At 40.8% G+C, this 12,224-nt stretch overlaps 1 protein-coding gene across 2 annotated transcripts in view; it reads right to left on the bottom strand.

Moving 5' to 3' along the window:
• Positions 1-12,224, bottom strand: part of CBLB (Cbl proto-oncogene B) — a 214,898-nt gene that overhangs the window by 98,501 nt on the left and 104,173 nt on the right. For both annotated transcript variants that reach the window (XM_019525791.1, XM_019525790.1), the window contains exon 4: positions 3,148-3,294. In XM_019525791.1, coding sequence (XP_019381336.1) covers positions 3,148-3,294 — 147 coding nt within the window. The remainder of the gene's footprint in view (positions 1-3,147; positions 3,295-12,224) is intronic.

The raw sequence follows: 12,224 nt of genomic DNA, 5'->3' as shown, positions 1-12,224 counted from the left end.
CCACATGGACAAAAGCTGTGCCTTATGGAGAAGTAGAACTGGCAGGAAAAGGAGTCAAGCAGAAAATGTCACCTCACCCAGAGAGAGGCAAGAGGAGTCAAGAGGTCTGACAGATGGCTCAGGAAGAACACCAAAAAAAAGAGAGGGGCATGAGGCAGTGAACAGAGATACAGTTAAGAGTCTCATTTAGATATATGTCGGCACAGATGCATAGTTGCCCTATCCCAATCTCAGAGAAATAAAAGGGGGAAGTAGATCAAAACAGAAGTTTTAAAGCTTTTTAGAATCCTCTGCAATCTAACACTAAGGGCTGGGCTGGGCTGTCCTGAAAACCCCCAAAGCTGGTCCTGACACAGCTCGGAGGGGCCATTTGCACAAGAGGAAATAACTGACCTCAATACATAAGAGTACAAGGAAACCAGCAGAACATATGCAGGGGAGCATAACAGAACAGTGAGTGGGTAAGATTGAACGTGTCAAAATATGACAGGGGGCCATAAAAAACCAGTAGTCTCCAGAGGAAGAGATCTGTAAACCACCACACAAATGGAAGTTGCAGCCACGACAACAGATAAGACCATTCAAAGACAGAGCCTAGAAAGAAAAGAGTAAGGGGACCAAGGTTCAAAATGGTGATGGCCATTGACCAAGCAAGGCAAGGAAGAGGTAGTGAAGGGAAAAGGTAAAAAACACATGGGCATTTTAAAATCTAAGGTTTATAATTTGCTATTTGTAACTGACAATAGTTAATTGTATCTCCTGTGACAGAGTAGATTTTAAATAGCATAATTCCTTTAAAAAAAAAAAATCTAGGTTTTTATCCAGCTTCTTGTTGATTTTTCTCAATGATATTTCAAGCAGAGCCAAGAGCAACAACGTGGAATGTGCATAGGGTCACTTCAAAGGTAAGGTTAAGAGGTGACTTTATTGTGGTCCATAAGTACCACACTGGGAGAAAACAACATAGGGCTGTTTAAACTACTCAAAGCATAACAAAAGTTAGCAGGTAGTAGCTGAAAATAGATTAATTCAGACCGGAAAGAAGTGAGAATGACTGACTGTGGAACAACTAACTGACTTTGGGGCAGAGATTATCACTTGAGGTATCCTAAATAAAAACTGTAGGTCTCCTTGAAAGAAATGATCTTGCTCATTTGGAAGTTAACAGACTTGATGTAACATATCACCAAGTGATTTCTACAGTCTGCATTATGCAAGAGGTCAGAAGAGATCATCATAATGGTTTCTTCTTGGCTTCTATGACTACTAATCTCTTTTCTCCTCCCACACCTGCAATTATGAGCATAGAGATAAATGTTGCAAATGATGAAAGTGATCAAGTTGTACAGTGCACATGCTTATTTAAAAAAAACACCACAACTACTACCTAACCTTTGGGTTCATAGTATTCCGTGTAGTATTACCTTTTAGTTGATTACTGATCTATACTTCTGGGCATGTTTCTATGTCAACCCCTATGCCTAGGGTAACCCCCCTCTCCTCCTCCTCGCATTCTATTTTCCTAAAACCTTGGTTGTCTCCACTATGCTTTCCAGTGCTCACCTCTACTCGTATGGTAACCATTAATAAATGAAGACATTTCAGGGGTCAGCAACATTTTTGGCCAGAATGTCAAACACATCCCAACCCTGATCCACACCTCAACTTGGCATGCCAGGGGAAAGGGCCCGATCCTCATTGCTGGCAGCAACTGCACGCATGCTTCCAGGCAAACAGTGGGGGAGGAGCCGGAGTTGCGCTGCCCCAGCCCCATTCCTGTACTGCATCCTAAGGTGTGTGTGTGCAGTTGCCACCAGCACAGAGCTGGTGCCAGTCCTCCACAGCCTGGTGCAAGTGTTTGCAGTATGCCAGTCCCTTCCCCTAGCTGTCCAGAGCCCAGGCTGGCTGGGGCAGCACAACCCCAGCCTCTCCCCCACTGTCCACCCAGAGGTGCACATATGGCTGCCACCACTATGGAACCTGGCCAAGGGCTCCAGAGCCTGGTACAGCTGTTTGCAGCCTCCTGGCTGCCTACCACAGCCAGCCCAAGCTCTGACTACCTGTAACAGGTGGCTGCCAGGCTACTAGCAGCTGCACTGGGCTCTTGAGCACTGGCATTGGCTCCATGGAAGTGGCAGCAGCAGTTTTATGCACACTTCTGGGCACACAGCGGAGGAAGGGTTGGAGTTGCACTACCCCAGGCCCCTCCCCTGCCATCTGCCCAGAAGCACACACACACACCTACTACCACCACAGAATCCAGCCAGGACTCAGGAGCCCAGTACAACTGTTTGCAGTCTCACAGCTGCAGCTGGTCCAGGACCTAGGCAGCTGCTGCCAGTCATGGAGCCTGAGCTGCCTGCAGCAGGGCTCGCAGCCTTCCTGCCGCCTGCTGCAAGCAGCCTGGGCTGTGTGGCCGGCAGCAACTGCCCCAAGCCTGGGCCAGCTGTGACGTGGTGAGCAAAATGTCCTTGAGTGCCATATACTCTGGCACACATGCTGGGCGTTGCCGACCGCCGGGTTATTCCAGGTTTTATAGCAATGCTAGACTCTAAGCACCAATGCAAGTTATAGTATGCACCTCTTAAGTGGCACATATTAAATACAGGTGATAAAGATAAACATTACTATGTAGACACGTCAAGTACTACATTTTCAGTTGAAAAATTTGCTAAGGGGCAGAAATATCTTCTTGAGTTACTACTAGAGAATTTTAAACTGGCTCTAGAACTTTTAGCAACACTTAAAACATGATAGGGTAACTAATATATATTTTCTGTGAAATCTTTGCCTACTTCCTAATTCAGCCCACCACGATGTCCTTTTCACGTAACACGCAGAAAATAAAATTATTCATCATACAATGTATTTAAAAACAAAAGAAACAAAAAAACCCAACCACAACTATCTTAATATCCATGGCAAAAGCAATGTTATCCTTTCATGCTCCTGGTCACACAATTTGGTTTTAGCATATCCTACCTACAGGAAAAGGAAGTATAAATAATGAACCAAACCACCTTAGTCTCTTGAAACTACCACAAAGAAATGAAGCTAAAGATTACTATTCATTATGTAAACTCTAGCATAGTGATATTACATCCATTACTTATATTCCTGAAAACAGTGCAAACAGCTACTACTTACTTGTCTCCAAAAAATTTCTTCCAAAATTCTGCAGCATCTGCTTTTGTGATACGGAAGTTGTCACCCTGGAACTGGCCATTTGGAAAGATAGCCTTGATTTCTGCCAACATATGGCTGAAGATAAGGGACAGCTTTGTAAGATTTCGCCTGCAGGGACAAAAGTACGGTGGAACATCTTAATACTAGTAAATAAGTTTGTATTTTCCCATTTATTTTTAGTGTTTATATAATCATGATCTAATGGAATGAAAACACAGAACCTCCCATGCAATTTCCAGAGAAGACAGTAAGTTTTACTATGTATTTTCACATGTGTTAAAAATATTTCCACCCTAGCATCTATGTATACATTCTATCAACAAATTATACTTTACAGAAAGAGACTCAACTATCATTCAGTAACAGAATAGGCTTTTTTTTTTTAAATCGCTTATGATGCCTTACGATTTGTCTCTTATCTAAGGTCAGAACCTGAATTTAACTTTTATATGTTGTAGGATTGCTTATTAAAATTCCCATCTCATCAGTTCACAAGTACTGAATATTGGTTAGATGCTTACTGTGCACATGGACAAATTACCAAAGACAAACTTTTATCTGTAATACAAATCAGATATCAATACAGGCTCTCAGAAATATGGTATTAACCAGGCACTATACATCTCTTTCCATCCTGCCTATAACATTATTTTTTTTCACCTTTTCTTTATTGCAGAAACATCCTATTCTGGAAAGGCCAGATGGTCCATTCCCAAATTATAACCCTTCAGTTATTTTTTTAAAATCATGTATCTACAAAGATTAAGCATCACATGTTTTTAAAACCTCCCTTGACATGACAGTCACTGACAACATAATAAAATGTGTTCACCAACTGTGTGAAAATATTTTGAAACTGCTTGTAGTTTTGTTTTGTTTCAAAAAAAGCAGACATAAATCAGGTCTGTCTAGCCACATGGTAACCTTAAGGTCTAACAGATCAAGTTATCCAAGCGAACGGAAACACTCTTTTTCAAAATGGAAAGAATATGATTTTCCTTGATCACTGAACTCAGAGAGTGAACCCAACTACCCAGAGCTTTTCCAAAAGAAAATTTTACCTGGAGTTAAACAGAAATATGGAAAAATTTGGTCAGAAGAGATGAACATTCAGGAACTGGAAGAGGACTGTATAATGCAAGCTGAATTGCAGCAGGTTTTACTACCAAGAAAGCTATTATAACTATCATTATAATAAAAATCTACGTAATTCAAAAACCTGATGAGTATACACTCTCATATCCTAAAATGGCTGTAGGGTTAATTCTTCTGAAGTCTTCCCATTAATGTAGCAAAATCAGATGTCTATAATTAGGATGTCCAACTGTTCCTTATTCTCTGGATTTGTTCCCCTCAATCCTTCTCGGTAAAGGCTTTGTTCTTTAATTAAACCCGTATGTTCTTTATTTTTTCCTCTGCAGAACTCAGGCCTGAAAAATCAGTGTAAACAACAGCCATCTCATGGTGACCTTTTCAATTGCCAAGTCCTCCTCTTCCTGCCCTTCACACCTTCAAGGTCCGTTCCCCACATCTGTGCAGACTTAACCACAAAGGGAAGAGCTACAGAATCAACAGCATTCAGATGAGACTACTCGTGTGCTTTGACAGGCAAGTTATTAGGTACCTCACAGTGTACAGACTAGCGCAGATATTGCACTACACTACAGACCTCTCAAGCAACTTAGGTACAAACAAGGTTTGGGCAAGGAGTCACAGATCCCACTTTCAAGCAAAACTGCTCTTCCTTGATTTCATTAGGAATGTAGGCACTCTCTACTTGCCCCCCCTAAGACACCATGTGGATTGTGTCTAGCAGTGTGCTAGATACTTTGGTTTTGGAAATTATTGTGTAATTAAAGGGGCTTTCCTAACATGAATGGAAAGCCACCTATCCTAATAAGATAGGGCAATATTCCCTAATCTGTTATGAAATTTTATCTATTTTGATGCCAAAATAGATTAATTGCAATTAAAAAGCCAAGTTGACAAGGTATATTACCATAGTTGATGAGCTCTCTATTTAACCAGTGTTAAGTCACTGATGTCTTGTTTCATTAAAATTAAAAAAAAGACCCAAAAAAGCTGTTTTTTAAATGCACTTAACATTCCAGAGAAGAATGTATAGTAAATGGCTTTGGAAATGAAGACTCATAACTAATATTAAAAAGAAAAAAAGTAAGCTGAAGGGAAAGTATACCACTAAGACACATATCCAAACAAAAGCATCCAGATGAAAGTCTTGCACTGCCATCACTGCATAATCAAGGGCTAGCAATTTTCTAAAAATCAAGACACATTTCTTTATGGTTCCAAAAAAATAAAGATGTAGATCAGATTTATGCTGTTCTACTTAATAAATTGTGTGTGTTATAAAAAGATTTCCCCCAAAATGACAGCATTATAAGGAGTTATAGAAGTGTAAGATCTCTTATTTAGAGCCAGGTACAATTTCTTTCACATTAAAAAAACTCAAATGTTTTAATTCTTTTTTGCATAACGAAATACAAATAAAACACATTTTCCACTCAAATATTTCCTCAGTTTTTTTGCCAATTTGAATGATAAAACAAAAACAAAACACAGAACTTGCACAAGGGATATGTATAAATGGTAGAACATCCCTCCCAAAACCAATGCCAACTGGATGGCCATGTTCTCAACTGTGTTTGGCACAAAAAAGGAAAGAAGAGTTGAAGTCTTTAAATGATCTACATTCTACTCCAGTCCTCAGGTTCCCTTTCCCCAGTACACAATTCAGGGGCTACTCTAAACTCTGCTCAGATATACTGCCCCATTTCAACTTGGGATGACCAGATAGGAGCAGTACTCCAGCCATTACATCACCATCACAATCTCAACAGGTCCTTATTATTGGCCCAATCCTGGCACAAAGTGGTGGTGCTGGGCCCCTAGGGCTCAATTCTGGCACACTGGGCACGGATTGAGTGGTGCTCAGGCTCCAGGGCCTGATCCTGATGCATGGTGCTCCGTCTAGCTAGAGGACCAGCCACATGACACTTATCTGGTCTCCATGGCCAAAAGGCTGAGTGCCACTGAGGTACACAGTCTCTGCTCCATAATGATTTCTTACTTCAGTAGATACTATTCACAGCACTAGAGGGTTTTAGAATCAGAAACGCAAATTCTGACAACTTCCACTCTGTACAGTTTAGATGAGCATGGATTATTACCATTGGGCATAAAGAAGTACAACAAAAAACTTGAGTGCTCCTTTCCCTTTCCTTTCTAGGCCAAAAAGTCATCCTAATTTGGAATGCTTCAGACCTCTGTGCCTCATCAGCCCTATATAGGAGTTGCACATGGAATTTCTCTTAAGTGCCTGGCTGGGAGTGTCCAAAACCCTTTGAATACTTTATGAAAGCTCTCTATAACATCCCATGTAGCCACACTGAGACTATACCAACTGAAAGACCAGGTAACACATCACAGATGCACTTTTATATAACCAATTATATATTTCATAGACATTAGGGCTGGAAGGGACATCGGAAGATCGTCGAGTCCACCCCTCTTACCCAGGGGCAGAAAGTTAGCTAGGGTCAAAAGAGCCCAGCAAGATAAGCATCCAAAAGTTTCTTAAAGGAGTTCAGAGCAGGTATGGACTGTATGTAGATCTGCAATCTATTTACTTGAAGACTGACATCCTTATATCAAGAGACTGCCAGTGGCAATGATGGTTTCAGTATCCTGAGCAACTGGCACGCAGACTCTACAATTACTCTGCAAGCACACAGACACCTTGCTACTAAGCTGGAGATGTGCATTTCCTTTCCCACACCTACTTACAGAGTGCCTACATGCTTTCACGAATTCTAACAGCACAACTAGAGTGGGTGACAGGGGCACCCATCACAGGTGCCAATGGGGGTGATGGTGAAAGAAATCTTTAGCCACAGCTGCACAGTCACCGTAGCAGAGACAACCAGATGTCATTACAGCCCCTGCACATGGCAGCTGCCCCAGGCACCCTGCCACACATTACACTGGTGATGAATTTCATCCTGGGTTAGTGTGTTGTTCTACTCTGAGAAGACAAAACTAGGAATGATAACTTGGATTCTTTAGATGCTGGTATCAATGCCCAGCTCAGCCACATGCTCAGTTTGACATTTAGAGAGTCTCCTTCTCCCTAAATACATCTCCCTGTCTCATGAGGCAGTTGTGTGGATGAAATCTATTAATGACTCCAAGTAGTTACATACTAAGGTCATTTCAGATTCAGGCATTAAACTATTTAAAAGATACACTTGGATTGTGTGAACCAATCCTGAGAAGATTTAGATATTCCTTTCTTCCAAAGTTTCAAGCTTAAAAAAAAAAAAAATTATATAAAATAATAAATCACAAGGAAAAAGTGAAGCGAAGAGAACATAGAACAAGGGAAATTCAGGATGCTTGAGTATATCCTACCTTTTTACTGTACTGGCATACATAAATAAGAACTTCATTCATGTTAAATACAAGAATGGTTACTGTGGTAATAGGAATAAACATTATAACTAATTAATAGCATTAACTTAATTTTACAGGCTGAACAGCTGCTTCTTTTCCCATTTCATCTGAAGCCTATCGAATATCTGGTATAGATGTAAATGATCCTACCCTGTGTCAGCCTGATTTTCACTGCATTGACAATTAGAGCTTTTCTTCTGAAAATCCAGTTAGGTTTCTACAACTCACCTGGAGTTGCACAGTATTTTCAGCTTCGACATAGTACTGCCTTTCCAGTGGCAGTCAATGCAGTGCAGTGTTTTTAAGTGTGTTCTAACACTGAAAACGCTTGTACAATGTCATATGCTCCATGAAAGGGTGCACTTTTATATGCTTTGAAGATCTGTCTATTCAGAGTTGATGGAGGGAGATGTTTATATACGAGACAGATACGTATAAAAAATATGGAAGGGCAGGAGTTCTGCCGACTCTGAAGTCAATGGTCAGACAAGATGGTCAATGGAGCTCTGCCGATTTATACAGATGAAGACAGGCATACTTTTTAAATTTCAAAATCTGTAAACATCCAAAGCAATTAGCCAACATTATGGAGTAATTACTTGTCAAAAACAGTTGTCTAAAACAAAGCAATTTGTGAGAACAGAGCCTGAAACAGAGTGCTAAGTTTGTTTGCTGTTATGCTGATCACAAACTGCTTTTCACAAACCAACTTTCTCTTCATATTTAGCTAAAATATTTATTCCCAGGCTCAAATGATGTCTGCACGTACTTCATACCAGAAGGAATTTTCACCATTCAGTTATAAGCATTTGAAAACGGGACTTAATAAAGGACATTACAGTATCTCAAGCGTAACTACAGTGGCCCTAGAAAGTAATAGATTTTTAAAGCAAAGTTCTACCCTACAGGTTCCATAAAATAGAAGAGTTAAGCATGACTGGCAAGCAATAATACAGGCAGGTTGGGGATGTGTCGATATTTCACACACTACACACAAGTGAATTTTTTACTTCTTAAGAGGCAGTAGTGAACAGAGCCCTGAACTAGGAGTTAGGAGGCGCCTGAGTTCCACTACCACCAATTTGGTGGATAAGGTCATGTAAACTAGCATGTCTGTGACTCTGCTTCCCCATCTGAAATTAGGTGAGCAGCAAAATACTTTTGAGATTGACAGGTGAAAAACCCTAGGAGAAGACAGTCGCCACCAGAATCATTAGATAGGCTCAACATATAAGTAAACAAGCAAAGCAAACCGAGGTCTGCAGGACTTCCTGTAAGTTCATCACTGAGCCTCATATTAAAAGCTGTCTTGATTAACATTTATGTCCAGTCAACTATTTTTATATCTACATGGATAATACGAAAGCATCGTCATCTGCCTCACTTTTTTGCACATTCCCCTCATTTCTATTGAAATAGTTTTGCTTGGATACGATCCACTGTCTTTTGATTGAAGTCACAGCTCTGCCTTGTGTTTTGCAATAATTCACAAACCTAGAGGCCTGCCCTAATAAATGATAAGATCTCTCTCATGTTGCCAGCTCAAGTTCAAAAATAAAACTTAAATCAGCCTTAAATAAGAAAAACCACCAGAATAAAAGTCTATTAGATCTAGAATGCCTTTAAATCAAATGGAATTGGCAACAAATATCCTTGCAAGTCATGGCCAGAAAAAAGGAGCTCAGTTTATTATTAAGGAAAAAATAATTCACTTTTTCTATATGTATTCTAAATAAAAAGTTAGTAGACAGCTCTATTAGCTGGCAAAACTGCACAGGTAAAAACAGAGATAGAAAAAACGCAAATGTGAAGAGGACTTGCCGGATGAACTGTTAAATTTTTGTCCAAATCTAAAAGCACCCAAAATAAAGGCTTTACAATCTAAACTATACATATAAAGCTCATTTCCCCATTAGTTATATTCATCTATAAAAACATTTCAGGTCCATGGGTTCAGCTTGCAGTAGAACTCTGAGATCATACCAGATGTGGTGTACCAATTCATGGGAAAGTAATACTTTCTTACCAAACAGGGCTGGCTCTGGGCTTGCTTCATTAAAATTTATTTTTTAGGGTGCTCAATTAACCATGAAACTAACCATTTCATTTTTATGGTAATGAAAACCATAGAAATACCAATAGAATTAACTGCACATCTAACGTCTGCCTCTTTCTTCTCTCCCTAACCACGTACATTTTCTTTTCCAATACCTATTCTATTAGCTTGCCTTCTGCAAGGATGAAACAGTCTATTCCTGACAAGATTGCCCATTCTGTCAATCATGAACCCCCAGAGCTGTAAGAATGGCTACAATTGTGACTGTATTGGATTTATCTACAAATTACCTTGGAAGATTCTCTGAAGAGGCACATAAGAATTCCAGAAGTGTGACCTAAGAAAGCCAAGCTTCTCAAGATACTAATCTTTCCTGCAATTTAAAGCCATTCTTGCTCTTCCTGTTCTACTCATCTAGAACAGTGTTTCCTAACCTTTTCCAGCCCAAGGCACAACTTACATTAACAAAAATGTTCTACGGCATACCTGTTAAGGTATTCCCCATCCCCATACTTATATAGCTTATTGCTGCAGCAAAATTCCGCGGCACACCTGTTCATTTCTGACAGCCCAACACTGTGCTGTGGCACACCAATTGGGAAGTGACGATCTAGAACATTTCCTCCTATAGGCAGAAGATTGGAAGAGGGAAGGGGAACAAAACCAAGGATTTACAACAGCTCAACCCCTACAACCGTAGAAAATTGGATGTGGGACGCACCTCCCTAACCCCAACAAGTCATCCATATTTAAAACTTGAGAGCAGAGCTGTCCAACTGGCAGTCTAGGGGCTGCAGGATCCCCCCAATTTGTGGCTCCTGGGCTTCCACGTAGCTATTGCTCTCTGGCTGCAGCAGCAGTTGGGGGTCTCTAGGCTCCCCCAGCTTCTACTTCTTGCCCCCACCCTGGGGGGCAATACAGACCTTGGCCCAGGATTGTGATAGTGCAATGGGGGAGGCCTGCAGCTCAAAAGCTGAGGATGAGGAGGCAGCAGACACATGAATATAGCCCAGAGGATGCCTGCAGCTCATTCTAATGTAGCCCATGCAGCTCCTACTGGTGTGGCCTGAGTACATCCTTTCTGAACCACAGCTGACCTGGCTGCCAAATACAGGAATAAATACAAATTGCTTTTAAAAGCATATGATGGAAGGGAATAGAGCTGACAGACTGCGGCATTGGTTTGGGAGTCAGAAAGACTGGGGTCTACTGCTTAACTTTGCCACTGATTCATACATATCCCATGGACAAGTCACCTGGCCTATGTCCCTCATCTATACAGCGGTGATGAGAATACTTACCACCCTCAGAGGGGTACTATGAGTTTGAACCAACAATTACATACACTGGGTGCACAGAAGGAAAGTAGCACCAGTATAAAACTATAACTCCAAATGCTTTTTTTTAGTCATCAAATTTTGTTCTTGTAACCTGAAAATTCGACTTTGCCAGTAGCAGGGAAGAATAGCTCACACTGAATAAAAGACTCCTTCTAGTCCAGGCTTGTACAACATGTGGCCCTCCTAGCCACTTGCTGAGGCCCAAGGTGCTGCGACGGGGAACAAAAGTAAACACTGTACTTTTGTTTTGGGGGGGGGGGAGAGGGAGGGGTGATATGATACCACTTCCTGTGAGGTCTTTGAATATGGCTCGCCGGCCCACTGGGTGATAAAAAGTTCATGATCCAGCCCCACATTCAAAAAGGTTGGATACCCCTGTTCTAGTCCATATATTTTAGCTATGGCTTCCCTGACAAATGCTGAGAACATCATACCATCCTAAACAACTAAAGAACTACTGCTGCTAATAGTTAATAGAAGGGGTTAGGAAAAGTCAAAATTTGGGAAAAAGATTACTTAAGGAAAACAAAAAGTTGTTCATCATGGCAACTCATAACTCCATTTTTCCTTTCCTTTAGTAATTCATTTTACCACCACCCCCACTTAATGTTCCTTCTTTTCCTTTCGACTAGGAGAGAATGAAAATCCAACCTATCAGCATGACTTCTAGAGCAGATTATTCAAGAACAGGAACAGAAACAGTTCCATGAAGCAGAGACACAGGAGAGACACAGAATAAAGAAAAAAAAGACAATGTAAAGAGTTTATCCAGATCCAGGACTATAAAACTCAGGGAACTGATGGCAGGATCCTCTGGGAAGCCAGTTTAAGAGAGAAAGGGAGAGCTGGTTGTACTTTAAAGAAACCTTATTGAAGACACATGATCATAACATCACAATGAACAGGAAGATCAGCTTGGTTTAACAGGGAATTATGCAGTGAGCTAAAACACAAAAAGGAAGCTTACAAGTAGTGAAAACTTAGACAAACACTAGGAAGGAGTAGAAGAGCATTGCTTGCCCTGTAGAGGAAAAAAAAAAAAAAAATCAGGAAGGCTAACGCGCAATCAGAGTTGCAGCTAGTAAGGGATGTGATGGGTAAAAAGAAGGGTTTGTACAAGTATGTCAGCAACAAAAGGAAGGTCAGGGAAAGTGCGAGTCCTTCACAAA

Source organism: Gavialis gangeticus, unplaced genomic scaffold (assembly GCF_001723915.1).
Source record: "Gavialis gangeticus isolate Ggan-Ray unplaced genomic scaffold, GavGan_comp1, whole genome shotgun sequence".
In the NCBI taxonomy this organism is placed as follows: Eukaryota; Metazoa; Chordata; order Crocodylia; family Gavialidae; genus Gavialis; species Gavialis gangeticus.
This window is presented reverse-complemented; position numbering and strand designations above follow the sequence as displayed.